This window comes from Jaculus jaculus, chromosome 5 (genome assembly GCF_020740685.1).
Source record: "Jaculus jaculus isolate mJacJac1 chromosome 5, mJacJac1.mat.Y.cur, whole genome shotgun sequence".
In the NCBI taxonomy this organism is placed as follows: domain Eukaryota; kingdom Metazoa; phylum Chordata; class Mammalia; order Rodentia; family Dipodidae; genus Jaculus; species Jaculus jaculus.
Window position 1 is genome coordinate 169,112,130 of NC_059106.1, and position 26,788 is coordinate 169,138,917.

Below are 26,788 nucleotides of genomic sequence, written 5' to 3' on the forward strand. Positions count from 1 at the left end.
CTCCTCTGGCCTCTACACACGAGCGTGTAGGACATGTGCATCCGCATCCACATAAGTATTTGCGTAGGTGATACACATAACCACCAAAAAAAAAAAAAAAAAAAAATCATCTTGAGGCCTCTTAAAAGGTAGAAATAAGGGCCGGAGAGATGGCTTAGCAGTTAAGGTGTTTGCCTGCGAAGCCTAAGGACCCATGTTTGATTCCCTGAGTACACTTGTAAACCAGATGTACAAAGTGACTCATGTGTCAGGAGTTTGTTTGTGGTGACTGGAGACCCTGGAGTGCCCATTCTCTCTCTCTTTCACTTTCTCTGCCTCTTTCTTTCTCTAGTAAATAATTTTTTTTTTTAAGTAGAATTTAGATGGTATGCTTAGAGGGAATTTTATTGTAGAAGCCAAAATGAAGTTCAGAACCAGAACTGGTTAACTAAGATATCTGGAAACTTTTTTTTTTTTTTTTTTTTTTCTTGAGGTAGGGTTTCACTTTAGCTCAGGCTGACCTGGAATTCACTCTAGTCTCAGGGTGGCCTCGAACTCATGGTGATCCTCCTACCTCTGCCTCCCGAGTGCTGGGATTAAAGGCGTGCGCCACCAGGCCTGCCTCAGATGTCTGGAAACTTTGACTCCAGGTGACTCATTCCCTTAGTGGCCTTAGTTCTCTCCTGCAGTAGATTTCACCATTGCTTAGCCTTGTAACAGGATTTTTTATTTGGCTCTTCTCGACTCATCAACAACACTTTTCACTTTAGTCATAAATTGGTGACTAGACATAATTGACCACTCTGGCTGTCTAAATAGGTCTGTAGATAGTATCAATTGTAATATTTTATAAATAATTATATCTTAAAAATGCTTTATTCTGGGATGTGACCCAAATGTTAACCAGTTAATTACAACTGAAATACTGCTCACTGTCCAGAGGAGCCTGTCACATTTGAAACACTGCCCTTGAAGGATCTTCAGAAAGTTGGCAGGCCTTTTTCCACCCTATGAGACATAGGCAAAAGATTTTATGAACAAGTGAAATTTTCATGTTTCTGTCCAGGAATGTTACATCAGTATAATATAGTGAAATAGAACCTATGAGGATGTCAGCATAACTTTGCTGGACTGGTCACATTTATGAAAAGAGTGGGTGAGAATCTGGAACAGTTTGTTCTTCCACACAGAGTGAAACTTCTTTTGGGTTTTACATTAAGTGAAACAGTAAATTCTCTAGAGAAACAGTTGATTGTGGGCTCTTACACTGAAAATGTGCCCATGTAGTACATGAGATGCAATATTGACATTAGCCATTTGAGAATGAGTTTATGAAGTCACTGTCTAAGCAAAAGCAGGTCAAGTTGTTTTGTCTGTAAGTTCTGTTGTGACAAGCTGAGGTGAGACTGTTCTCATTCACAAGAGCTGTTAACAGTATTAGTTTCTTGGTGACTGATGTATGTGTTCAGTTTTTTCATAAATTTGATGTTTTGTAATCAGTGTTATTAAATACACTAAATGTGACTATCTGTAATAATTATCCATGTAGATTTGCAGTAATCCCATAAGAAGAGAGTTTGGTTTTATTTAGCACATGTTTAAAATGTACTGGTTGACAATTTGATCCACAAGGTCATGAATATTGATTTTCATGGAGACCTTACAGCTTTATTAAAATATATAAAAATATGTTTATTGGATCAACAAGCTCCTTTTATTTATTGAGTCATACAAAGCTTAAAACCTTGTATTCACAGTTGACTCATGTTTTTCTGTTATTCTGTGAATCTAGCCAGTTCTTAAATCTTCTTAGTTCTTCCCTAAGGGTTCCCTATCTATCTTTCCTTTCCATTCCTGCAACTTTCCTGGTCTGGAATCAAGGCCTTGTGGAGATAGCTTGTCTAGCTAAGTCATTTGACAAAGGGTTCGGCCTCGCAGAGGCTGCCCCAGTGCCAGAGCTGTGACCTGAGCTTTCTAACTCCAAGTCCTGCTCACTGTTGCCATTACTTTTCTTCAAGCCTGGTCAGCAGGCAGAATTCTCGTGACCAGTAATGACAGTAGAGCTCACATGTCTATGAAGAGAACTGCACTGACCACACCAAGCGTGTGCACCAGGATCCTCCTGTCTGCCTCTCATTGTTTCATTTACAGGCATCCATGGCCATGCCTGTTTCTTTCTGGAGTTGTTGGTGATTGAACTCAGGTCCCAATGCTTGTACAGTAAGAGCTCTTAACTGCTGAGCCGTCTTCCCAGCTCCCCCCCCCCCGTTATAAGTTTTTAAACATATTGATTAGTTTATTCCTCACACCTTGTGAGGTAGAACTAAATATAGTATAATAGTAGAAATAACTTGACAGGTATGGTAATGCCTCAGGCAATATTATTATTATTATTATTATTATTATTTTGGTTTTTCGAGGTAGGGTCTCATTCTGGCCCAGGCTGACCTGGAATTCACTATGGAGTCTCAGGGTGGCCTTGAACTCATGGTGATCCTCCTACCTCTGCCTCCAGAGTGCTGAGATTAAAGGTGTGCGCCACCACGCCCGGCTTCTGGCAATGTCTTATTGCTCATAAGTGTTTTGTATTTAATGTTAGGTCTGCAGTGTGTGGGAGTGGTCCCTCTTCTGGGTGGGGAAGGGTTGTGTGCCTTGGAAGTCCTAAGTTCAGATTGCACAAGTCCTCATCTGGTGTTTGCCGTGCTCACTCGGAGACCTGTCAGTTTGAGATCGTGTCTCCAGTGAGAATACTCAGGTAAGAGTCCTCTGTCTTTGTGGTTTTTTCTTTTTGAGGTCGGGTCTCCTGCCAATCAGGCTGACCCAGGACTCACTCTGTAGCCCAGGCATGTCTCCAACTCATAGGAACCTTCCTTTCCTTGTCCTCCCTAGTGCTAGGATTATGAGGATGAGCCACCCAGCCCAGCCCAGCCCAGCCATTTTATTTTTGAAGTGTGTGAGTTTTGGCTTCTCCTGAGAATTTTGTTAGATGACTACACAGATTTGGGAAAACACGAGTTCTCTATCTTTTTAGTTTTCTTGAGGTAGAGTCTCAGAATTCTAGCCCAGGCTGACCTGAATTCACTGTATAGTCTCAGGCTGGCCTCAAACTCAGAGATCCTCCTACCTCTGCTGCCCAAGTGCTGGTATTAAAGGTGTGCCTGGTTTTTTGGGGGGGTGGGATCTTTCAAGGTAGGGTCTTGCTCTAGTCCAGGCTGACCTGGAATTTACTCTGTAGTTCCAAGTTGGCCTTGAACTCATGGCAGTCCTACCTCTGCCTTCCCAGTGCTGGGATTAAAGGTGTGTGTCACCTTGCCTGGCTCTTCCTGTTTTTTTTTTTTTTTTTTTTTTTAAGTATTTTTACTTATTTATTTGAGACACAGAGAAAAAAGGCAGAGAACATGCCTTTACTCCCAGCACTCTGGAGGCAGAAGTGGAAGTATCACTGTGAGTTTGAGGCCCCCTTGAGACTACATAGTAAGTTTCAGGTCAGCCTGGACTAGAGTGAGACCCTACTTCCAAAAAAGAGGGGAAATTGGAATTCCAGATGCATGCACTGCTTTGCCATGTTGTGCACACATCCAGTTTTACTTAGGTACTGGGGAATTGAACTTGGGTAGTCAGGCTTTGCAAGCAAGTGCCTTTAATGGCTGAGTCATCTCTCCCAACCCTTAAAGTGCTTTATTATTATTTGTTTATTTGTTTTTAGTTTTTTGAGGTAGGGTCTCACTCTAGCCCAGGCTGACCTGGAATTCACTATGTAGTCTTAGGGTGGCCTCAAATTCACTTCAATCCTCTTACCTCTGCCTCCCAAGTGCTAGGATTAAAGGTGTATGCCCCCATGCCTGGCTAAAGTGCTTTTTTTAAAAAAACAAAATAGTTCTATGGAATGGAAATATGGCTTAGCAGTTAAAGCATATGTCTGTGAAGCCAAAGGACCCAGGTTCAATTCCCTAGTACCCATGTAAGCTAGATGTACAAGGTGGCACATGAGTCTGAAGTTTGTTTACAGTGGCTAGAGGCCCTGGCATGCCCGTTGTCTCTCTTTCTCTGTCTCTTTCTCACTCTCTCAGATAAATAAGTAAATAAATGTTTATGGAGATAAAGAAAGAAGGACCTTTGGGCTGGAGAGATGGCTTAGCGGTTAAGTGCTTGCCTGTGAAGCCTAAGGACCCCGGTTCGAGGCTCGGTTCCCCAGGTCCCACGTTAGCCAGATGCACAGGGGGCGCACGCGTCTGGAGTTCGTTTGCAGAGGCTGGAGGCCCTGGCGCGCCCATTCTCTCTCTCCCTCTATCTGTCTTTCTCTCTGTGTCTGTCGCTCTCAAATAAATAAATAAAAAAATAAAAAAAAAAAAGAAAGAAGGACCTTTAATAAAAAAAATTTTAAGGGCCGGGCGTGGTGGCACATACCTTTAATCTTAGCACTTGGGAGGCAGAGGTAGGAGGATCACCATGAGTTCGAGGCCACTGTGAGACTACATAGTAAATTTCAGTTCAGCCTGGGCTAGAGCAGAGACATTACCTGAAAAAAAAAACAATAAAATAAAACAAAAGTTTAAAAACCCTTTATTTGTGAGGGGAAAGAGACCGAGAGAAAGGGAGAAGGAGAGAATGGGCACATATGTGTGGAGTCAAGAGGACAAATTGCCTTCTGCATTGTTTTGAGGCAGAGTCTCTTGTTACCTGGTCTCTTCTCTGTTCCCCAGGCTAGCTGGGCTCTGAGCTTCTTAGAAATTCTCCTGTCTCTGCCTCCCATCTTGTCACTGCTATGCTGGGACTATAGAAGCCCGTCCTTGCATGGTTCTGGGGTATGAACCCAGGTGCTCACGGCTGCATGGCGAGTGCTTTTTCCACCGAGATCTCCCCAGGCACTTTCTAGACTCTTAGTCGACTCCTTGTCCTGGGCTGGGCTGGTTCGTTTCTGTTTTTTTTTTTTTTTGGTTTTTCGAGGTAGGGTCTCACTCTGGTCCAGGCTGACCTGGAATTAACTCTGTAGTCTCAGGGTGCTCTTGAACTTATGGCGATCCTCCTACCTCTGCCTCCCGGGTGCTGGGATTAAAGGTGTGCGTTACCATGCCTGGCTACTTCTTGAGGCTATTAAATATTTCATACATTGTATCTGCTAATTTCACCTGGGATGTCTCTGCGAATCCATGCATTCAGGTGTTAGTGTTTTCTATTTTTCTTTCTTTTTTATTTTTTTGAGTTTCAAGGTAGGGTCTCTCTCTAGCCCAAGCTGACCTGGAAGGCACTGTGTAGTCTCATAGTGGCCTTGAACTCTTGGCGATCCTGCTACCTCTGTCTCCCGAGTGCTGGGATTAAAGGTGTGTGTCACCATACCAGGCAGGCAAGATTCCTTTGGTTTTTTGAGGTAGGGTTTCACTCTAGCTCAGGCTGACCTGGAATTCACTGTGTAGTCTCAGGGTGGCTAGTGAGCCTCCTACCTCTGCTTCCCAAGATCAAAGGCATGCACCACCACATCGGGTTCTGTTTTATTTTCTTTATATTTATTGGAAATTTATCTATAGGAATTCTTTGACTTCTGATTGAAGTATATGCTTTAAGAAGTATGTTTGTCTTTGTTTCTGGCCCTTAACCTGGGGAACTTTGGTCTGCATGAGCTAGCATGAATTTGCTTTGCAGAGCAGCATGTGGGCTAGAGTGTGCTGATGGGGTGCAGTGTCTCCTGTTCCCGTCCACTGTGGCTTGCTGTCCTCTGGGTGACAGATTTCTCTCTATTTTTTTCTTACATATTCAGCGGCTGCTCCTGTTGTTCCGCCCCTTCCTCTTTTTTTTTTTTTTTTTTTTTGTTGTTGTTGTTTTGTTTTTTCCAGGTAGAGTTTCTGCTCTAGCCCAGGCTGACCTGGAATTCACTGTGTAGTCTCAGAGTGGCCTTGAACTCACGACATTCTTACCTCTGTCTCCCAAGTGCTGGGATTAAAGGTATGTGCCACCATGCCTGGCCCTAGTGATGATTTTTTTTTAAGAGTGACAGTGAGAGAAAGAGGCAGAGAGAGAGGGAGAGAGAATGGGCACGCCAGGGCCTCTAGCCATTGCAAACAAACTCCAGATGTGTGAGCCCCCTTGTGCATCTGACTAATGTGGGTCCTGGGGAATCAAGCCTTGAACTGGGGTCCTTAGGCTTCACAGGCAAGCACTTAACTGCTAAGCCATCTCTCCAGCCCATAGTGATGAGTTTTTGAAAAAATTATTTTTATTTACTTGCAAGGAAAGAGAGAGACAGAGAAAGAGAGAGAAAGAGGGAGGGAGGGAGAGGGAGGAAAGGAGAGGGGTGGTGTGGAGAGAGAATGAACACGAATGGGCACATCAGGGCTTCCAGCCAGTGCAAATGAACTCCAGATGCGTGTGCCACTGTGCACCCAGGTCATTAGGCTTTTCTGGCAAGTGCCTTAACCTCTGAGCCATCTCTCCAGGCCTTTGATGAGTTTTGAGACTCCTTAGTATGTACTACCATCTCCCTGGAAGAGGTTCTCAGGCTAGCATTTGAGAACAGCACTCGTATTTAATTCCATTTAATTTGCCACTTCCTCTGATAATGTTCCCTGGGCCCCGGCCAATGGGATAGAGATGACTTTTCTCATGCTAGCTAGGCAGTCAGGGCTCTCTTGTACTGGTGGATCTTGTGTCTCCCAGGTATTTACTAACCTCTGTACAAAGTAGATCTTGCGTTGGGTGATGGCTCAGCAGTTAAGGGTGCCTGCTTATAAAGCCTGCTGGCCTAGGTTCAGTTTCCCAGGACCCACGTAAAGCCAGATGTACAAAGTGTCTAGCTTTGTGTTGGTGCACACAAGTGCACAGACAGGGCTAGCTGTCAACTGTTACTATATTTGTGCCTCTTACTGTCTGTATGCAAAAGTATTCAAGAGCAGAAACTACGTCATGTGTAGTTCAACATTGTGGACTCACCATTTTCACCTCATGACTTGTAGTGCTTCGTCTTTTGCCTTGCAGTGGGGAAGCTAGAGAGCCTGTTTGAAGGCGACTCCGGTCGGCTGTTGAGAATTCAGTTCCATCTGGAATGTGCACATGTGTTTTTACATTACTATGAGTACAGAAAAGCAAAAGATCAGTTCAGTATTGCTAAAGACTTCAGTCAATTGCAAATTGATTTGACAGGTAAGACTTTACTTTTTATGGATATTTGATTTTATTTTGTTTATTTTACTTTATGCTTTTTGTTTTCTGAGGTAGGGTCTCACTCTAGCTCGGGCTGACCTGGAATTCACTGTGTATTCTCAGGGTGGCCTCGAACTCACAGTGATCCTCCTCCCTCTGCCTCCTGAGTGTTGGGATTAAAGCCATGCACCACCATGCCCAGCTTATCTTTTAAAATATTATTATTTTAAAATATATTATTTATTTATTTGCAAGCAGGGAGAGATAGAGAGAAGAGAGATAGAGAATGGGTGTGCCGGGGCCTCTAGCCACTGCAAAAAAACTCTAGATGCATTCACCACTTTGTGCATCTGGCTAATGTGGGTCCTGGGGGATCAAACCCAGCTCATTAGGCTTTGCAGGCAAGCACTTTAACTGCTGAGCCATCTCTCTAGCCCTGATTTTATTTTTATAATAAGGCTAGTTTGGCAGTTTGTGTTACATACTAGTATTTGATTTTTTTACTTTTTTTTTTTTTTTGAGGTAGGGTTTTACTCTAAGTCCAGGCTGACCTGAAATTCACTATGTAGTCTCAGGGTAGCCTTGAACTCACAGTGATCCTCCTACCTTTGCCTCCCAAGTGCTGGGATTAAAGGTGTGCACTACCATGCCCAGCTGAATTTTTTTACTTTTTTTTTTTTTTTTAAGTTAAAGTTTCGTGAATAGAGTTAGATCCATGATAGGATAAAAGCAGACTTGGGCTGCATTTGTAATTAAGGGTCTCTGTTCCTGACATTTTCCAGGTTCTTGCTGTGTTGCCCAAGTGGGCTGCAAGTTTCTGATATTTCTGCCCAGTTTCCCACGTGCTGGGGTTCTTGGCATTTACCACCATGTCTGCTTTAGTATTTGATGATTTTGTCTACATGCAGATGTTTGCGTGGGCGCTGGGGAACCAAACTCAGGAGAGTCAGGCTCCCTTAGGCCCTCATGCTTGTGTGGCAAGTACTCTTGCGTGCTGAGCCGTCTCCCTGGCCCAGCTTACTTATTCTTTCTTTCATGAAAATGCATTTTAAATAGCTTATTTAAAAATTTATTTATATATATATATATAATAAAAGAGATTCTTTTATTTATTTTTTAAAATTTTTTGTTCATTTTTTATTTATTTATTTGAGAGCAACAGACACAGGGAGAAAGACAGATAGAGGGAGAGAGAGAATGGGCACGCCAGGGCCTCCAGCCACTGCAAACGAACTCCAGACGCATGTGCACCCTTGTGCACCTGGCTAACGTGGGACCCAGGGAACCTTGAACCGGAGTCCTTAGGCTTCACAGGCAAGCGCTTAGCCGCTAAGCCATCTCTCCAGCCCAAAAATTTATATTTTAGAGCCAGGTGTGGTAGCGAACGCCTTTAATCCCAGCACTTGGATAGAAGAGGTAGGAGGACCACTGTGAGTTCAAGGCTACCCTGAGACTACATAGTGCTTCCAGGTCAGCCTGGGCCAGAGTGAGACCCTACCTTGGAAAAAAAAATTATATTTTTAAGACAAATTTGGAATTGCATTCTTGCTTTTTCCTAGAGATTCCCGTTTCTTATCCTAATCCCATTAAATACTTGTTAGTAATAGAAGCTGGGTGGCACGCACATGACTGTCTGACTGCTTGGTTCTGGGTATAGGCCTGCAGCCTAGTTTGGCCCCTGTGTGGCACCCAGTTTTGTCAAGATCCACTTACCTCCCTCCTGCTCATGGTATATTCCACGCTGTTCACCTTCAGTGCTTTGCAGTACCATCTGCTCAGTAGTAGGCATTCCACACATAAGTGTTGAAAGTGAATGAATTATAGAATTTCTCCTGAAACCTCTGTTGTCTCTTCTTTTGAGAGCCAAATAAGAAACATTGCTTTCTTTTTATGTATTGCTTTATCCTTAATGTATTACAGTATAGTTGGCATTCAGTATGAATGAATTAATGAAAAGTCAGACATCAATTGATTACTCTGGGCTGAGCATCCCAAAATATGACTGTCTACATGTGAATGTTGAATATTTATCATCCCAAGGCTAGGTTTAGAGTCTCTCTTAGGTCTGTTCTCTGCTTTCACATTCTTTCTGAGTTAGTGCTAATCAGTAAAACCCTTGAGCTGCATTATGAGCTAAATATGACTTTATGGACTATTAGACACTTTTCATTATGTATTTTTTTGGTCTGAGAAAACTTACTTAATATCTAGTTTACATCTTTTGGAACAATGCCTGAATAACTTGGAGTCTTATCTGTACTTAAATGCACTGTGCATCCATAGGAAATGTACTTAAATGTAAATTAAACTTGTGAGGCTAGCTTCATAGGTAATTTTAAAATATTTTGGTGCTAGAAGACCTTTTAAAATAAATAAATATTTATTTATTTGAGAGAGAAGCGGGGGGGGGGGGGGAATGGCATGCTAGAGCCTCTGGCCACTGCAAACAAGCTCCAGATGTATGTACCACCTTGTGCATCTGGCTTATGTTGGTACTGGGGAATAGAACCTGGATCCTTAGGATTCATAGGCAAGGGTATTAACTGCTAAACCATCTTTCTAGCCCTGGGAGACTTTTGAAAAATTAATGATGTTCTATTTTGCATATACAGGTTTAACTCTTGATATATATGATATCTGATATAATTTTTTTGTAAATTATTTATTTATTTGAGAGCGACAGACACAGAGAGAAAGACAGATAGGGGGAGAGAGAGAGAATGGGCGCGCCAGGGCTTCCAGCCTCTGCAAACGAACTCCAGACGCGTGCGCCCCCTTGTGCATCTGGCTAACGTGGGTCCTGGGGAATCGAGCCTTGAACCGGGGTCCTTAGGCTTCACAGGCAAGCGCTTAACCACTAAGCCATCTCTCCAGCCCTAATTTTTTATTTGAAGGGGAGAGAGAGAGAGAGAGAGAGAGAGAGAGGGAGAGGGAGAGGGGATGGGTATACCAGAGCCTTTAGCTGCTGCAGATGAACTCCAAATGCATGTGCCCTTGTGCACATGTGCAACACTGCATGCTTGCATCACTGTGTGTCTGGCTTACATGGGACCTGGAGATTTGAACATGAGTTGTTAGGCTTCGCAGACAAGTGCCTTAACTGCTAAGCCATCTCTCTAGCCCAACTCTTGGTATATTGATTAGTTTTTCTTACATTTTTTTTCCATATTAGAGGGTAAAGAATCTAAAAATAGTAAATGTGCTCATAAATAAAACATGAGGACAAGGTTCCCATTTTTTTCCACTCAGCTGTAGACTTTCTATAAAAAAGTAAGTTGTGGCACCAGTTCTGTGGCTGTGAGCATGCTGTGTTGAAGGCTGGTAGGGAACGTCCAGCCAGTCCCATCACAGGATAAAACGTAGACTGCTTATGCTGCTCATTGTGATTGTACAATTTCCAGAGAATGCATGTCGGAACTTCTGCTTCTGTTAAAAGTGGTCTGAAAATAGCTGTTCTATGTCATATTATTGCAGAGTATTAAGAAATAGAATGTTGGTATCATTATGAAACCAGCTAGCGTTCTGGACTTTGGAATTTAGTACCCAAGGACCTGCTCTTTTACAGAGGAGCCCTGTGGTCCTGAACTAGTAATGATGAGTGACCGCCCTCTGCCTTTGCATACGTATATGTGTATGCACATAGATACACACCTACGTGCTTATCAGTTCTGTCTAGAGCACTCATGGAGTTCTTTTTTTCTGTGGGGAGGTATATGTGTATGATGTATGTCTATGTGTGTTCATATATGTTAGCACAGGCATGCGTGCACCCTGGTGCATCCATAGAAGTCAGAGAGTGATTTTGGGTTTTGGTGTTTGCCTTCCATCTTGTTTGAAGCAAACGTTTTGGTTCGCTGTCCACTGTGCTGTTTGTCGTTCGCCCTTGAGCTTCTGGGCAGTTGTCCTGTGTCCACCATCTTTCTCCTGCTGAGAGCTCTGGGATGACGGATGTTAGCGCTACACCATCTTGCTTTACCTCCATGTTGGAGATCTGCAGTTTCTCCTCTCCCTCCCTCCCTCCTTCCCTTCTTTCCTTCCTTCTTTCCTTTCTTTTTTTTTCCTGAGGCAGGGTCTTGCTCTAGCCCAGGCTGACCTGGAATTCACTATGTTAGTCTCAGGGTGGTCTTGAACTCATGGCAATTCCCCTACCTTTGCCTCCCAAGTGCTGGGGTTAAATAAAGGCGTGCGCCACCACGCCTAGGTAGAGATCTGAATTTAGGTTCTCATACTTGTATAGCAAGTGCTTTATCCCTGGAGCCATTTGTCCCGCCCCATGAGTCTCTTTTTCTTTCCTTTTGTTAAGGTAGGGTCTTACTCTAGCCTAGATTGACCTGAAACTCACTCTGTAGCTCCAGGCTGGCTTCCAACTCACAGTGTTCCTTCTATCTCAGCCTACCAAGTGCTAGGATTAAAGGTGTGCGCCACAATGATGCTTGGCCCTATGAGTCATTTTTTAAAAATCATACTTATTCATTGTTTTTTACACAGGTTATAGTCTTACATCCCCTCTTCCCTGAAGGTTCTCTTCAGTAGAGTTATTGGTGTGTACTTTGGAGTAGTTAGGGCCTCTTTCAGTCCCATGAGTCATTTTTTATTTTATTTTGTTTTTTTTTTTAATTTATTTTTATTTTAGAAAGAGAAAGAAGCAGATACAAATAGAATGGGCACGCTTGGGCCTGTAGCCACTGCCAACAAATTCCAGATGCATGCACCACCTTGTGCTTCTGGCTTATGTGGGTACTGGTGAATTGAACCTGGGTCCTTTGTCTTTGCTGGCAAGCACCTTAACCACTAAGCCATCTCTCCAGTCTCCATGAGTCATGTTTTGAGGAGGGGAGTAACAATAAGAGTTGAGAGTCTAGTGACAGTAATCTTGGGTTGAGTCCTAATACCACAGCTTATTGGCTACATGGTGTGATAGTCATTTTCATGTCAGTGAGCCCCAAGTAGGTTTATCTTTTGTGAAAAAGAGAAACTTGAAACTCTAAAGAATGTTGACAATGTCACTCTTTATGGTTGTTCTGTAGATCTGATGGACAAAACCATACATATGATTTTGTTGTATTTTTTCAGGTGCTTTGGGAAAAAGGACACGATTCCAGGAAAAGTATGTGGCACAACTAATTCTGGATGTCAAAAAAGAAGAGGATGCCATTTCCTGTAGTGAGTTCAGCCCAGCACCCACCCCCCAGGAATATTTAACCAAGGTAAATTGCATTGTAAAGTTATTTAATTGAATTAAAATCCAAGCTCAACAGTTAAGGTACTGTCATTGAAACTGAATATAATGACAGTAGGCTTTTATCTTCTACTTTCTTAAGTCTTTTCAAGGTAGGTAGGTAGAACTTTGTGATGAACCCTTTGTTTTTACCAGTAAGTAGAGATTAGCATTATAATTGTCTACCATTTAATAAGTCTGAATTAAGAAGAAGAGAAACTAAAGGCAGCCTGATCAGGGACTGATTTTCTAGCTGCTGCCTTATTTGGCCTTCTGCTTTTTGCTTCTGAGGTCGCTGTCACTAGTAACCCAGCTTGCTTCTCAGGTAGATCTTACAAGTAGCGCAGGTTGGCCTTGAGCTGGAAATCCCCTGCCGTAGTTTCAGCCTTCTCTGCGCCAGGACTGTCCACATGAGCTTCTGCCTGTAGCTTTACTGTTAGTCTCTTTACTCTGGCCTTGTGTGGATAATTTTAACCATTCAGAGACTTGAAATACCTCAGACTTATAAACAAAACAGTTATGAGAATTCCTTTTTACCAGTTTTATTATCTGTCTCTCATTACCTTGTCATTTTTGGGTTGGTAGCTGCTCTAGTGTCCTTATGTGGGTCCTGGGGAATTGAACCTGTGTCCTTTGGCTTTGCAGACAAATGCCTTAACTGCTAAGCCATCCCTCCAGCCATCATTCTAATACTGTTAGAGTATAGATTCAACTATATTTAATAACTATTCTATAAGAAAACATTAAAATGTCAATTGTAAGGATTGTTAAATATGTTTGATTAGAAATGTTACCGTGAGAACATTTTAAAATTGGATATATGCAGTAATTTCATAGCCAAAGAGGAACATAATATTTTCCCTTTAGGCCTAAATACATTGTATTTTCTTTTCTTTTAAATTATTATTATTTATTTAGTTGGAGAGAGAGAGACAGACAGACAGACAAACAGAGACAGGGAAAGAGATTGGGCACATCAGGGCCTCCAGGCACTGCAAATGAACTCCAGATACATGCATCACCTTGTGCATGTGGATTATGTGGGTACTAGGGAATAGAAACTGGGTTCATAGGCTGCACAAGCAAGTGCCTTAGCAGCTAAGCCATTTCTCCATCCCTTTTACCTTGCTGTGCTGTGGACTTGGTTAGGCTGTTGTCTTCTCCTCCAGCAGCTGCTCAGCTGCTCCTGTTGTCTTCTCCTCCAGCAGCTGTTCAGCTCTGCTGTTTGTCTTCTCCAGCAGTTCTCAACTCCTTCCTGTTTTCTTCTTCTTCAGGTTTCTTGACTTTGCTAGGAGCCTGTTGTGAGTGGAAAATCCCTTCACCTAGCTGCTTCTGTAGCTGAGGCAGGGCCAGGCAGCTCTGTGGACCAGGACCACTGCAGCGGGAGCCGATTCTGGCTGTTTGTGTGGTTGCTAGAAGTTCTGCATCTCTCTTTTTTCTCTGTTGTGGTTTACAATTCCTTACACACTTTCATTTTTAGGTAGAAGAGTATATTTGCTGTTTTTCTGCTTATTCACTCCCCGGACTGCTTTGGTGTGGCCACTATGCTGCCGTCTTAACCTGAAGACTCCATAATATATTTTTACTTATTTTTAGTTACTATACACATTTATGCATTTTATTATGACATTGTTTTCTTTTGTAATATTTTAAGAATATTCTATTTTATTTATTTGAGATGGAGAGTGCAAATGGGCACTCCATGGCCTCCAGCCACTGCAAATGAACTCTAGATGCATGCACCACCTTGTACATCTGGCTTATGTGGGTCCTGGGGAATCAAATCTGGGTCCTTTGGTTTTTCAGACAAGTGCCTTAACTTCTAATCCATCTCTCTAGCCCTTATGATTTTGTTTTGTTTTGTTTTTTTGAGGTACGGTCACACTCTATCCCAGGCTGACCTGGAATTCACTATGTAGTCTCAGGGTGGCCTCGAACTCACGGCGATCCTCCTACCTCTGCCTCCCAAGTGCTGGGATTAAAGGCGTGCGCCACCATGCCTGGCTCCCTTATGATATTTTTATCCATGTCTGTCATTATGCTTTTCTCCTACCCCACTATCCTTCCCATCCTTTTCCCTGTTATTTTTTTTCTCTTTTTGACAATTTCTTGTATATCATACTATATTTTGATTATAAATTCACCCCCATTACCCTCCCTTGTCCTCTATCCACTCCTACAAAAACCCTTCTTTATTTATTAATTTTGAGGGAGAGAGAGAGAGAGAGATACAGAAATAGGCAGGTAGAGAGAGAGCGAGAGAGAGAATGGGTGGGCCAGGACCTCCAGCCACTGCAAATGAACTCCAGATGTGTGAGCCCCCTTGTGCATCTGGCTTACATGGGTCCTAGGGAGTCGAAGCTTACATGGGTCCTAGGGAGTCGAACTTGGGTCCTTTTGCTTTGCAGGCAAGCACCTTAACTGGTAAGCCATCTCTCCAGTTCCAAACCCTTCTTCTTAACTTTCTTCCTATTTTCATGTCTTTTTATTTTTATTTTTTTGTGACTAGTAAGTTATTTAGGTTGCTTGTATGAGTAAGGGTGGGGGTTATTTACTGGAGCATGGGCAATTTACCATTGGTCACAGCATTGAAGAGCATGTAGCTGTTCTGAGGAGTGGGGTCTTGTGAGCTCCTCCTCACCCATGGTAGAATGTTGACAGGAGTCATCCCTGTGCAGGAACCGCAGCTGTTAACAGCCTGCTCTTAAGGGTCAGTCCCCAAATAATTCAGGAAGGAGAACAAACTGCTTTTGGACGGTTCTTTTGTTCACTTCTCATGGTGCAGGAGCGTGGCTGTAGATGTGTGGCTTGGCTTCTTCCAAGTGCTTTGCTCTCCCCTCCCCTCCCCTCCCCTCCCCTCCCCTCCCCTCCCCTCCCCTCCCCTCCCCTCTCCTCTCCTCTCCCCTCTCCTCCTCCCCTCCCCTCCCCTCCCTTCCCCTCCCCTCCCTTCCCCTCCCCTCCCTTCTTTCTTCCCCTCCCTCCCTCCCTCCCTCCCTCCCTCCCTCCCTCCCTCTCTTCCTTCCTTCCTTTCTTTCTTTCTTTCTTTTCTCCCTTCCCTTCCCTCCTCTCCCCTCCCCTTCCATCCCCTCCCCTCCCGTCCCCTTCCGTCCCCTCCCCTCCCGTCCCCTTCCATCCCCTCCTGTCCTGTCCCATCCCTTCCTGTTCTTTTCTCTTTTTTTCTTTCTTTTCTGAGGTACAGTGTCATTCTAGCCCAGGGTTACCTGGAATTCATTATGTAGTTCCAAGCTGGCCTAGAACTCATGTTGATCCTCTTACCTCTGCCTCCCAAGTGCTACAATTAAAGGAGTGCACCAAGAAAAAGTTATTCTTTCTCTCTTCCCTATAGGGCCTTCCTTCTTATACCTAGTTTTTTTCTTGACTGGGTTACATGGAGGTAGTTTCTAGTTCACCCTTAGAATGTAGGCTCCCATCCCAGCCTTCTTAAGACTGTTTGAACGGGGAGGAATTTTTGCACTGGTGAATGAGGAATGACCTCAAGGCTTACATTCTTTCAGGTCTGCTTTTGGAGGGGGGCTTGCATTTTTGTAAAATCTTATTTATCTTGTTTTGAGAGACAGCGGGAAAGATGAAGATATGTAGAGAGAATTGGTACATCAGGGCCTTCAGCCATTGCAGTGAACTCCAGATGCTTGCACCACCTTGTGCCTCTGCCTTCTGTGGTGTAGTAGTGAACTTCAGGCCCAGTTATGGAGGAAGGGATATGTATTGGGGCTTAGGGATCCAGGGGAGGTTCTATGGTGGCAGAAGAAGCTGGCCCCCTTTCACAGGTCCAAGCAGAAGAAAAAACACACCAGCACTATAAGCAAGCACATTTAGGAACTCCAGGCAAAGCTTAAGCACTGAAATTCCAAATCCACCACCACACTTAGGGCTGGACCCTAAGATCTGCCCAGTGACACCTCCTCCAGCTAGGTAGCTGGAAATCTAAGAAGCTTTAATAAAGCTGAATCTATTGGGGGACATTCAGTACCATGACATGTAGGTACTGGGGCATCAAACCTGGGTCCTTCGGCTTTGCAAGCAAATGGTTTAACCACTAAGCCATCTCTCCATCCCTGGGCATATGTGTGTGTGTATATATATATTTTTTTTCTTCTTGTAAGTCTGTAGATAAAATCTGGGCCTACAATTAGGGTGTGTTTGATAAGCAATAGGGAAAATTGCCCCTTTAGCCTGTCATTTGGGCACATGAAGTCTTTATTATTTCATTATTTCTAAAGCTTGACCTCTTAGCCATAGATAATATCTCCTTTCCTCCTTCCCTCTCCCTCCTTCCTCCCTCCTCTCTCTTTCTCAGTCTTTCTTTCTGAGGAGACAAGATAGAGGCAGAGACAATTAAAGAGAATGGAAATGGGCACACCAGGGCCTCTTATTGTCACAGACAAACTCCAGACACATGTGCCACTATAAGCACTGTTATTTATGTGAGTACTCGGTAATTGAACCTGGGCTGTAAGGCTTTGCAAGCAGGCACTTTAACCACTGAGCTATCAGTTCAGCCTCTAAACCAATTTGTTGAAGAATTATATACATTTTAATCATATGCAAAAGCACATTGACTCATTCAGCCCCCACTATACTGAAAATATAAAAGAATTTTCTTCCCACATGCTTCACATGCAATCTTGGGTCAGCTGTTCTAAGTCTGTGACTCTGCTTCTTCACCTGTGAATGGGAGTAGGAATACCCATTGCCATGATTATCCTGAATATGCAAAGGAAGCGCACCTAAAATGGTCAGCAGAGCTGCTTCTCATGCTGAGACTCAATGGCAGCTGTGATTTTCTGTCGTTGTTACTGTCAGTGCCTTCATTTCTACAGTGTTCCTTAGTAGTTCACAAGAAACCCGATCACACACCACACACTATATAATCTGAAGGTAAGTTACACCAGATGAGGTGATGCATGCTTACAGTCCTAGCATTCCAGAGGAGCAGGGATCAAGTTTGAGGCCAGTCTGGTTTACAGAGCATGTTTTAGCCCAGTCGAAGCTGTATAGTGAATCCCCCAACTCTCAAAAGCTCCTTAACTTTTCCCCGCAAAATAGGTAAGCAAACATCTCCCTTAGCAATCAAATTTATGAATCAGTTATAACTTTTTGTTTAAGTAGAGTCTCAGTCTAGCCCAGGCTGACCTGGACTTCACTGTGTAGTCTCAGGGTGGCCTCGAACTCATGGCGATCTTCCTCCTACTACTGGGATTTCAGGTGTGAGCCACCATACCCAGCAAATTTAACTTTTTGTCTAAATGTTTTGCTCTGTGGCCTACAGAATCTTGAGCTCAATGATGATACTGTTCTGAATGAAATAAAGTTAGCAGACTGTGAACAGATTCAGATGCCTGACCTGTGTGCTGAAGAGCTTGCTGTCGTCCTGGGAGTCTGGTATGTTCAGGATTGATTTGCAGACTTTAAACAGCATGCATATTGGCTTCTTTGCACTTGGGCACATCTTTAGTGAACCTCTATGACTAACAGAATTTGAGAGGGAATTCTTGGGCAGCTAATTAAAGGGCTATAGATTAGGCATCTCTTGTGAATTGATGTGCTTTTTTCTTCTTTCCTATAATAAACATTTCTTTATTTAGCCTCAACTAGGAATAGATTTTTTGTTGTTGTTGTTTGCTTGTTTTTTGAGGTAGGATCTTGCTCTGTCCCAGGCTGACCTCCTGCAATTCACTATGTCTCGGGGTGGCCTTGAACTCTCAGTGAACCTCCTACTTCTGCCTCCTGAGTGCTGGGGTTAAAGGCATGTGCCACTACACTCAGGTTAGATTTTTTTTAAGGCAAGCCAACAGATTGGGTGTATTTTTTTCTTCATGCAAGAGTGGGGAGTGGGGTGTAGAATTGCTATGCCAGGACCTCCAGCCATGGCAATCAAACTCCAGACACGTGCACCGCCTGGTGCGCATGCGTGGCCTTGTGCACTTGCGTCACCTGTGCGTCTGCCTTACCTGGGACCTGGGGAGTCTAACCGAGGCCCCTAGGCTTCACAGGCAGGTCCCTTAACTGCCAAACCATCTCTCCAGTCCAAGCTTAGATTTTTTTTTTTTGATTTTTCGAGGTTAGAGGTAGGGTTTTGTTCCAGCCCAGGCTGACCTGGAATTTACTGTGTAGTCTCAGGATGGCCTCAAATCCATGGCAATCCTCCTACTTCTGCCTCCCAAGTGCTGGGATTAAAGGCGTGTACCACCACGCCTGGCTCCAGCTTAAATTTTTTTTTCCAGCTTAATTATTTATTTATTTATTTATTTATTTGAGAGCGATAGACACAGAGAGAAAGACAGATAGAGGGAGAGAGAGAGAATGGGCGCGCCAGGGCTTCCAGCCTCTGCAAACGAACTCCAGACGCGTGCGCCCCCTTGTGCATCTGGCTAACGTGGGACCTGGGGAACCGAGCCTCGAACCGGGGTCCTTAGGCTTCACAGGCAAGCGCTTAACCGCTAAGCCATCTCTCCAGCCCCAGCTTAATTTTTTAATAAACTATTAAAAATAGGCAAGAATGACTTTTTGTGCATGTGTGTGTCTAGTATCTGTGGTTTGTGTGTAGTGTGCAGGTGTGTGTGTGTGTGTGTGTGTGTGTGTGTGTGCGCGTGCGTGTGCATGAGGGCCAGAGAATGTCAGGTGTCTATTCCCTTGTGATGGAGTCTTTTATTGAACGGAGGTCTGACGTTTTGATCAGACTGGCTGAGCAGCCAGCCCCAGTGATTCTCTGCTCCTTATAAGACTGGTATTGCAGACAGGCATGCTGGTTGTTAATGTGGTGCTTGGGTACCAAACTGAGGCAGTCTCAGGCCCTCATGCTTATGCCACAAGCTTGGTTACCCACAGAGCTCCCTAGCCCTGAAAATTTCTGTTTTGACCTTGGAGGATATTTACATTTTGAAGGAGTGATTTATTGTTAATAGTGTAGAGCCTGTTTTGAAATGATTTCAGACTTGCAGTTATGTTACAAGGGGAGAGATATAGAGAGGTGAGAGGGAGGAAGAGGGGAGAGAAAGAGGAAGCACGTGTACTAGCCAGAGCTCCGGGGAGGGCCAAGGCCGCGAAATCTCTGAGGAGCGTGCCCCTGTGACTCCTTCCTTCAGCGCAGCCCTACTCTTGCGCTCTCTCGTTTTCCGCCACCTCCCAATGCTGCCATTAACTATGTGAGTCTTGGGACGACCTAAATCTAAACTGTAGCCATGGGTTTCGAGAGGAGACTTTTGGGAGGAGAGTACAGACTGCAGCTTAGTTCCGCATCCCCATTCTTTTTTTTTTTCCCCTCAATTTTTATTAACATTTTCCATGATTATAAAAATATCCCATGGTAATATCCGCCCCTCCCCACTTTCCCCTTTGAAATTCCATTCTCTATCATATCCCCTCCCCATCTCCATTAGTCTCTCTTTTATTTTGATGTCATGATCTTTTCCTCCTCTTATGATGGTCTTGTGTAGGTAGTGTCAGGCACTGTGAGGTCATGGATATCCAGGCCATTTTGTGTCTGGAGGAGCACGTTGTAAGGAGTCCTATCCTTCCTTTGGCTCTTATATTCTTTCCATCACCTCTTCCGTATTAGACCCTGAGCCTTGGAAGGTATGATTGAGATGTTACTCAGTACTCCAGTCACTTCTTTCCAGCATTATGATACCTTCTGAGTCATCCCAAGGTCACTGCCACCTGAAAAGAGAAGATTCTCTACCCAAAGTGAGAGCAGCATCACAGCCCCATTCTTAAGCTCTGTCTTTTTCTAGCTTCCTGCTTAAGTTTACCAGGAATTTGCCTCCTGCCTCTCGTTCCTCACAGGACCTGCCGGCTTTGTGCTGCCACTCCAAGCGCCACCCGTTTATAGAACGTGTTTGATAATGGTGACCCAACTCAGAAATTATGCCATGATTATTTTATTTACTTATTTATTCTAGCCTAGGCTGACCTGGAACTCACTCTGTAGTCCCCGGGTAGCTTCGAACTCAGTGATCCTTCTACCTTAGGAAACCTTGTAGGTCTCTCTGATCAAAAGCTCATTGTGGATGATAGCCACGTGATGGTACTGGGTGTTACAGGTCATGTTGGGTCATGATATGCAGACACATTTATCCTACCCATAACTGAGGGCTAACTCCACAGTGCATGACCCATATACCTCAACAAGGAGGGGCCAAAGGGATGGGGTAAGTCACGGATGAGCCTAATAATGGTACCAAACTGACTATATTTGCTGAATACAAAGCTAATTAATTTAAAAAAAAAAGAGTGCACTGTAAGGAATCCTACCCTTCCTTTGGCTTTTGTGTTCTTCCCGCCACCTCTTCTGTAATGGATCTTGAGCTGGGAGGGTGTGATGGAGATGTTTCAGTGCTGAACTCTGCTTTGTCACTTCTCAGCCATGGTGCCTTTTGAGTCATCCCAGATGTCACCAACATCTGAAAATAGAAGCTTCTCTGATCAAAAGTAAGGTTTGCATTAATATGAACATTAAGAGAAGTGCTTACTGGGCAGGTTGGTGAGCATAATACATTCATTTAGCCAGACAGCAGCAGGTGTTACACCCCTAGGGCTCATGACTCCCCCGTCATAGGTTTTCAGTATCAGGCATGTATTTCCTCCTTTGGAGCAGGCCTCCAGTCTAATTAGAGAACAGTTGGTTTCCCCCATAACACATATACCATTGTGGCACCCCTTGGGTCATTTGGCCTGGTTGTCCAAATTTAAGGCTTGCAGTGTCCACTGTTGTTTATTTCCACTAGTGACTTCTTTCTCTCCCATGGTGCTGTAGTAAGCAGTGTAGCTTTCCCCAGCTTCCTGTCAGCTGGTTTACAAGGAGGAGGTTTTCAGCTTGGTTCCAGTAGAATTTCTCAGTTACCTTGCAGCCCAAGCATGTGGAGTCTTCAGCAATAGGGTGTTACCATCTACGGTAATGCCCTATAATGTTTTAGGGGATCATCAGGGACCTCCCTGGCCAACAACTCATTGGAAGGTATCCCATCCCTAGCACTGAAAATTTTCTAGTAAAAATCTATGGCTTTTTGGTGCACCATTGTCCAAAAACGTAGGTTTCCATATGACTTATTTATACCCTCCTAGATTTTTTTTTTGTTTGTTTGTTGGTTTTTTTGGTTTTTGAGGTAGAGTCTTACTCTAGCCTAGGCTGATCTGGAATTCATTATGTAGTCTCAGAGTGGCTGTGAACTCACAGTGATCCTCCTACCTCTGCCTCCTGAGTGCTGGGATTAAAGGCATGTGCCACCACACCCAGCAGCCCCTCTTAGGTTTTGATTAACCCTCTCCTCACTTGTCCTTTACTCAGTCTCTTAGGCCTTTCTACCCCATTAAGCTGTTCTACTTACATATATATAATACCATCCCCTTAAGTCCTTGTATCCCCTTTCTATCTTACTGGCCTCTGCTACTGTGTTTTATTCCAACTCACATAAAGAGCCCAAACATCTGTAGCTAGGATCCACATATGAGAGAGAACATGTGGCGCTTGGCTTTCTGGGCCTGGGTTACCTCACTACGTATCATCCCTTCCAGGTCCATCCGTTCCCCTGCAACTTTCGCACTGTCATTTTCTGACCGCTGAGTAGAGCTCTGCTGTGTAAGCGTGCCGCATCTCCATCGTCCGCTCGTCAGTGCGGCTCGTGTTTGGATCCCTGTCAGTCATTTTGTTGTAATGCAGCTTTCCATTGGAGGGATTTGGCACACTTCGTTAATTTTCCTTTTGTCCGTTTAGGCTATTTCCAGATTTTTTCCTATTGTACAATAATGCATTGGGTCAATGTTTATATCATTATTGCTCATGTACTCACTATTTTCTCTGGACTCTACAATCTCTTTTTTTTTTTTTTGGTTTTTCGAGGTGGGGTCTCACTCTGGCCCAGACTGACCTGGAATTCACTATGAAGTCTCAGGGTGGCCTCGAACTCTTGGCAATCCTCCTACCTCTGCCTCCCTAGTGCTGGGATTAAAGGCATGCGCCACCACGCCCAGCTCTAGACTCTGTAATCTAGAATGCAGTTAATGTGTTGAGGATATGTGGATGTTTATACAATAGTGTCAAATTGTGCTAAGATGTGTGTACTCACTAGACTTGGTTCAACAGTATCTTAGAATTCCTGTTGTGCTGCCTTTCAGGGCTTCATAATTTTTACTTATCTAGTGATTATAGTAATTCTGGTTGTTTGTTAGTTTTCTGTTTTTTTTTTTTTTTTTTTTTTTTTTTTGTGAGGGTTTCGCTCTAGCCCAGGTTGACCTGCATTTCACTTTATAGTCTCATGGTGGCCTCTAAGTCATGGCGATCCTCCTACCTCTGCCTCCTGAGTGCTGGGATTAAAGGCGTGTGCCACCACGCCCAGCAGTAATTCTTTATTACATAAGTTTCATATAGAGGAGTTAGTACTGTATTTACTCTTTCCATTTTCTTTGGTGAGTGGTACAGATTACATTTTTTCTTAAAAGTCATATTTTCACCAACCACATTCTTTTTTTCTTTTTAAAAAGTTTTTAAAAGTGTCTTTATTTATTAATTTATTTTCTTCAGAGAAAATGAAAACGAATGAGAATGAGAACGGGTGTTATACAGTCTATTGCCACTGCTAAACAAATTTCAGATGCATGTACCAGTTTGGGATCTGTCTTTACATGGGCACAAGGGAATTGAACCTGGGCCAGCAGGCTTAGCAAGCAAGTGCCTTTAATGGCTGAATGTCTCCCCAGTCCCACCCACATTGTATTTTCAGCCTGTTATTACTTTTTACTAACAAGGGTTTTAACTGAGCAATCTTGTCAGTCCCTGTTACTACTTTTCTTTTTTTTCTTTTTTTTTAACGAGGTAGGGTGTTGCTCTACACCAGGGTAACCTGGAATTCACTGTGTAGTTTCTGGCTGGCCTTGAACTCACAGCGATCCTCCTGCCTCTGCCTCCTGAGTGCTGAAATTAAAGGAGTGTCACTACCGCCGGTTTCTGTTGTTACTTTTTATACTTTGGCAAACTCATTTTTATACATGTATGTAATGCTGTAACATTATAATGCCTGTGTTAAAATATATAAAATGTACCTTTATTTTACTTAAAGAATTACATTTCATTAGCTATAACATGCAGATTAAATATTTCTTTTTTTAAATTCAAAGCACAGATTTCCAGAAGAATAACCCAGTTCATAAACTAACTGAAGAAGAGTTGCTGGCGTTTGCATCAGTGAGTAATGTCTTTTCACTTTCCTTTTTTTTTTTTCTTTGAGCTAGGGTCTTACTCTAGCCCAGGCTGACCTGGAATTTGCTATGTAGTCTCAGGGTGGCCTTGAACTCATGGCGATCCTCCTACCTGTGCCTCCCGAGTGCTGGGATTAAAGGCGTGCACCACCACACCCGGCTCCATTTTGTTCTTTTTCTTTGAAAATTATCTTGCTTCTGGGAAGTTCTTCCTTCAGATTGCTCATTTTGAAACCCTGGCACGTAAGGAAATCGGGTGGAGCACCTGCCCGTCACTTCAGTTTTCAAGCTGCTCATTGCTTGCTGCTCACCTAGCTTAACCCGTGTCTGAACTCCATGGTGTGCAGAAGCCAGCATTGGAGCGACGGGAGGGCCTGCTGGCCCCAGCCCCCAGCCCCGCTCCAGAGAACGAGTTGTTGTCTGGATAGTCACAACACTGTGGAAGATTGAGGAGGGAAGGCGAGTGAGGAAAAATGACAGGCAAAGACCATGTTTGTAGAGTGACAGTGAAAAGGAAAGGTGGAGTCATGGATGTTTGAGGATTTGAGATCAAAGCAAGGTTTTGAAGAAGGGAGAAAGATGTCATAGAGAAGCAGGGTGGTCAGTGTCTCAGACATTTAAAAATTCACTATGTAGTCTCAGGATGGCCTTGAACTCACTGCAGTCTTCCTACCTCTGCCTTCCAAGTGCTGAGGTTAAAGGCGTGCACCACCATGCGTGGCTAAAATTTTATTTTTCAAAAAATACTTTTCTTTTTTTCTTAATTCATTTGAAAGAGAGGAAGAGAGATTAAGCAAAGAGGTAGATAGAAAAAGAGAGAATGGGTACACCAGGGCCTCAAGCCATTGCAAACAAACTCCAGAGGCATGTACCAACTTGTGCAGCTGGCTTATGTAGGTATTAGGGAATTGAACCTGGGTCCTTAGAGTTCTTAGGCAAGTACCTTAATTACGATGCCAGCACTCCAGCTCCCTCTTTGACAGTTTTTGTTTATATGTGTGTGTGGGCCCATTTGTGGTCTGAGTGCTCACAATTCTGTGTGCATCTGTGTGGGCATGGAGGCCAGAGATAGATGTTGGTTGTTTTCCTCAATTGCTCTCTGCTTTATTCTTATTTTGTTTTGTTTATTTACTTTTCCATTTGTTGTTTTTTGTTTGTTTGTTTTTTGAGGCAGGGTCTCGCTCTAGACCAGGATGACCTGGAATTAGCCTCAGGGTGGCCTTGAACTCTTGCCAATTCTCCTACCTCTGACTCCTGAGTGCTGGAATTAAAGAGGTGAGCCACCATACCTGGCTCTTGTTTTGCTTTATTTATTTATTTTCGAGGTAGGGTCTTGCTGTAGCCCAGGCTTATGTGGAATGCACTATGTTGCCTCTGGATGGCCTTGAACTCACAGCAGTCCTCCTACCTCTGCCTCCCAAGTGCTGGGATTAAAGGCATGTGCCACAACACCTGACATTGTATTTGATAAAATTTATTGATTTTTCAAACAAATAATTAGCATGGTAGCTACCTTCTTTATAATATTTTAAAATTTTTGTTTTTTTTATTTGGGGGGGGAGAGGGAGAGGAAGAAAGAAAAAGAATGGATGTGCCAGGGCCTCTAGCCGCTGCAAATGTACTCCTGTACTCCAGATGCTTGTGCCACCTTGCCCCTCTGTCCCTCTGGCTTACATGGGTACTGGCGACTTCAACCTGGGTCCTTAGGCTTCTCAGGCAAATGCCTTAACTGTTAGGCCATCTTGTCAGTCCCACCTTTTTTTTTTTTTTAAAATGTATTTGCAAGGGGAGAGAGGGAGAGAATGGGTACACCAGGCTTCTAGTCATTGTAAACAAACTCCAGATGCATGCACCACTTTGTGCATCTGGCTTTATGTGGGTACTGGGGAGTTGAACCCAGGTCATTAGGCTCTGCATACAAATACCTTAACCACTGAGCCATCTCTCCATTCCAGTAGTTACCTTCTTGTTGCTGGGACAAAACACCTGATCAGAAACAGCTGATGGGAGAAAATGGTTTGTTTCGGCTTACAGTTTTGAGTTTTATCATGGCAGGGAAAGGATGGCAGAGCAGAGGCTAGACTTCGTATTTTGCCACAGCAGCTGGCAGAAGGAATTAAGAGTGAGCTGAGCTTTGGCAAGGGGGAAGCTGGGGTATAATACCCCTAAGCCTGCCATTAGCAATTCACCTCCTGCCAGCAAGGCTTCATTTCCCAAACTGCCATTAGCTGGGGACCAAGTATTGAAAACACATGAGCTTGTGGGGGTCCTCTCAGTCAAACCACCACAGTTGGTTTATTAATCCTGTATTTTATTGAGTTTTAATGAATTGACCTAAAATAATGCTGGAATCTATCTATCTTTCTTTTTTTGTTTTTTGAGAAATTTTTTGCCAGTGTTTTCATGTTGGCATAGCATGCTGAAATATATGTGAAGATATGTGGGCAAAGTGTTTTAATTCACAGTGTGAAGCTTGTCCTAGAAGGAATAGCTATCCTTGTTTAAGGTGTTCAGTATGTGGTGCTATTTCTGAGAAATTTTATCTACATGTTTCAAGAAAACTGAGTCATAGTAAAAATAGCCCATATTGTTTGAGAGAACCATTTACGTTGTATTGGCTTAATAATTTAAAATGAGCTGTGATGGCTAATTTCCCTTTAGATGAGCCAAGTCAGTGACATTTGTAATGTTCTTAATTTCCTTTCATTGTTGGAAATGGGAACAATTTAGCTAATTCGTACAGGTGTTTCAGTTTTTATTGGCACACACTGTGTGTGTAAGAGACCCGATGCTGGCAATTGGCCGCCTCACTGTGACTGAGGCTCCAGGTCTCTGCAAATGAAAGAAGGAAAAGTCCTTAGGAAGTTTCACATTATGTGTGTTTTCTTTTTCTGATACTGATCTCCTCTTATCCCCGCCCCTTCCCACTCCCCATCTCCTCTCCTCTCCCTTTTCTTTGAAATGAGGATCTATTTTTGTTCATTTCCTTTTTGAAACAGGGCGTTATATAGCCCAGGCTTGGGTTTGATTTTCAATGAGAAAGAGAGGGGGGAGGGAGAGAAACTTCTTAGCCAAAAGAAAAATGACACATTATTTGAGTTTAACAATGATCTTAAGTAACAGTGATACCAAGGACCTTTACTTTTTCATCAGAAACTTTATTCTGAATAGTGTTTCTGTCCTGTTTTCTCTTCTAGGTATTTTCTAATTCATAATTGAACCTTGGGGATTGATCTCTTTTCC

At 43.5% G+C, this 26,788-nt stretch overlaps 1 protein-coding gene across 2 annotated transcripts in view; it reads left to right on the plus strand.

The window, feature by feature from the left end:
• Ttc27 (tetratricopeptide repeat domain 27) overlaps positions 1-26,788 on the plus strand; it is a 125,862-nt gene that overhangs the window by 18,165 nt on the left and 80,909 nt on the right. For both annotated transcript variants that reach the window (XM_004667337.2, XM_045151126.1), the window contains exons 6-9: positions 6,949-7,113; positions 12,187-12,320; positions 17,622-17,734; positions 23,465-23,531. In XM_004667337.2, coding sequence (XP_004667394.1) covers positions 6,949-7,113; positions 12,187-12,320; positions 17,622-17,734; positions 23,465-23,531 — 479 coding nt within the window. The remainder of the gene's footprint in view (positions 1-6,948; positions 7,114-12,186; positions 12,321-17,621; positions 17,735-23,464; positions 23,532-26,788) is intronic.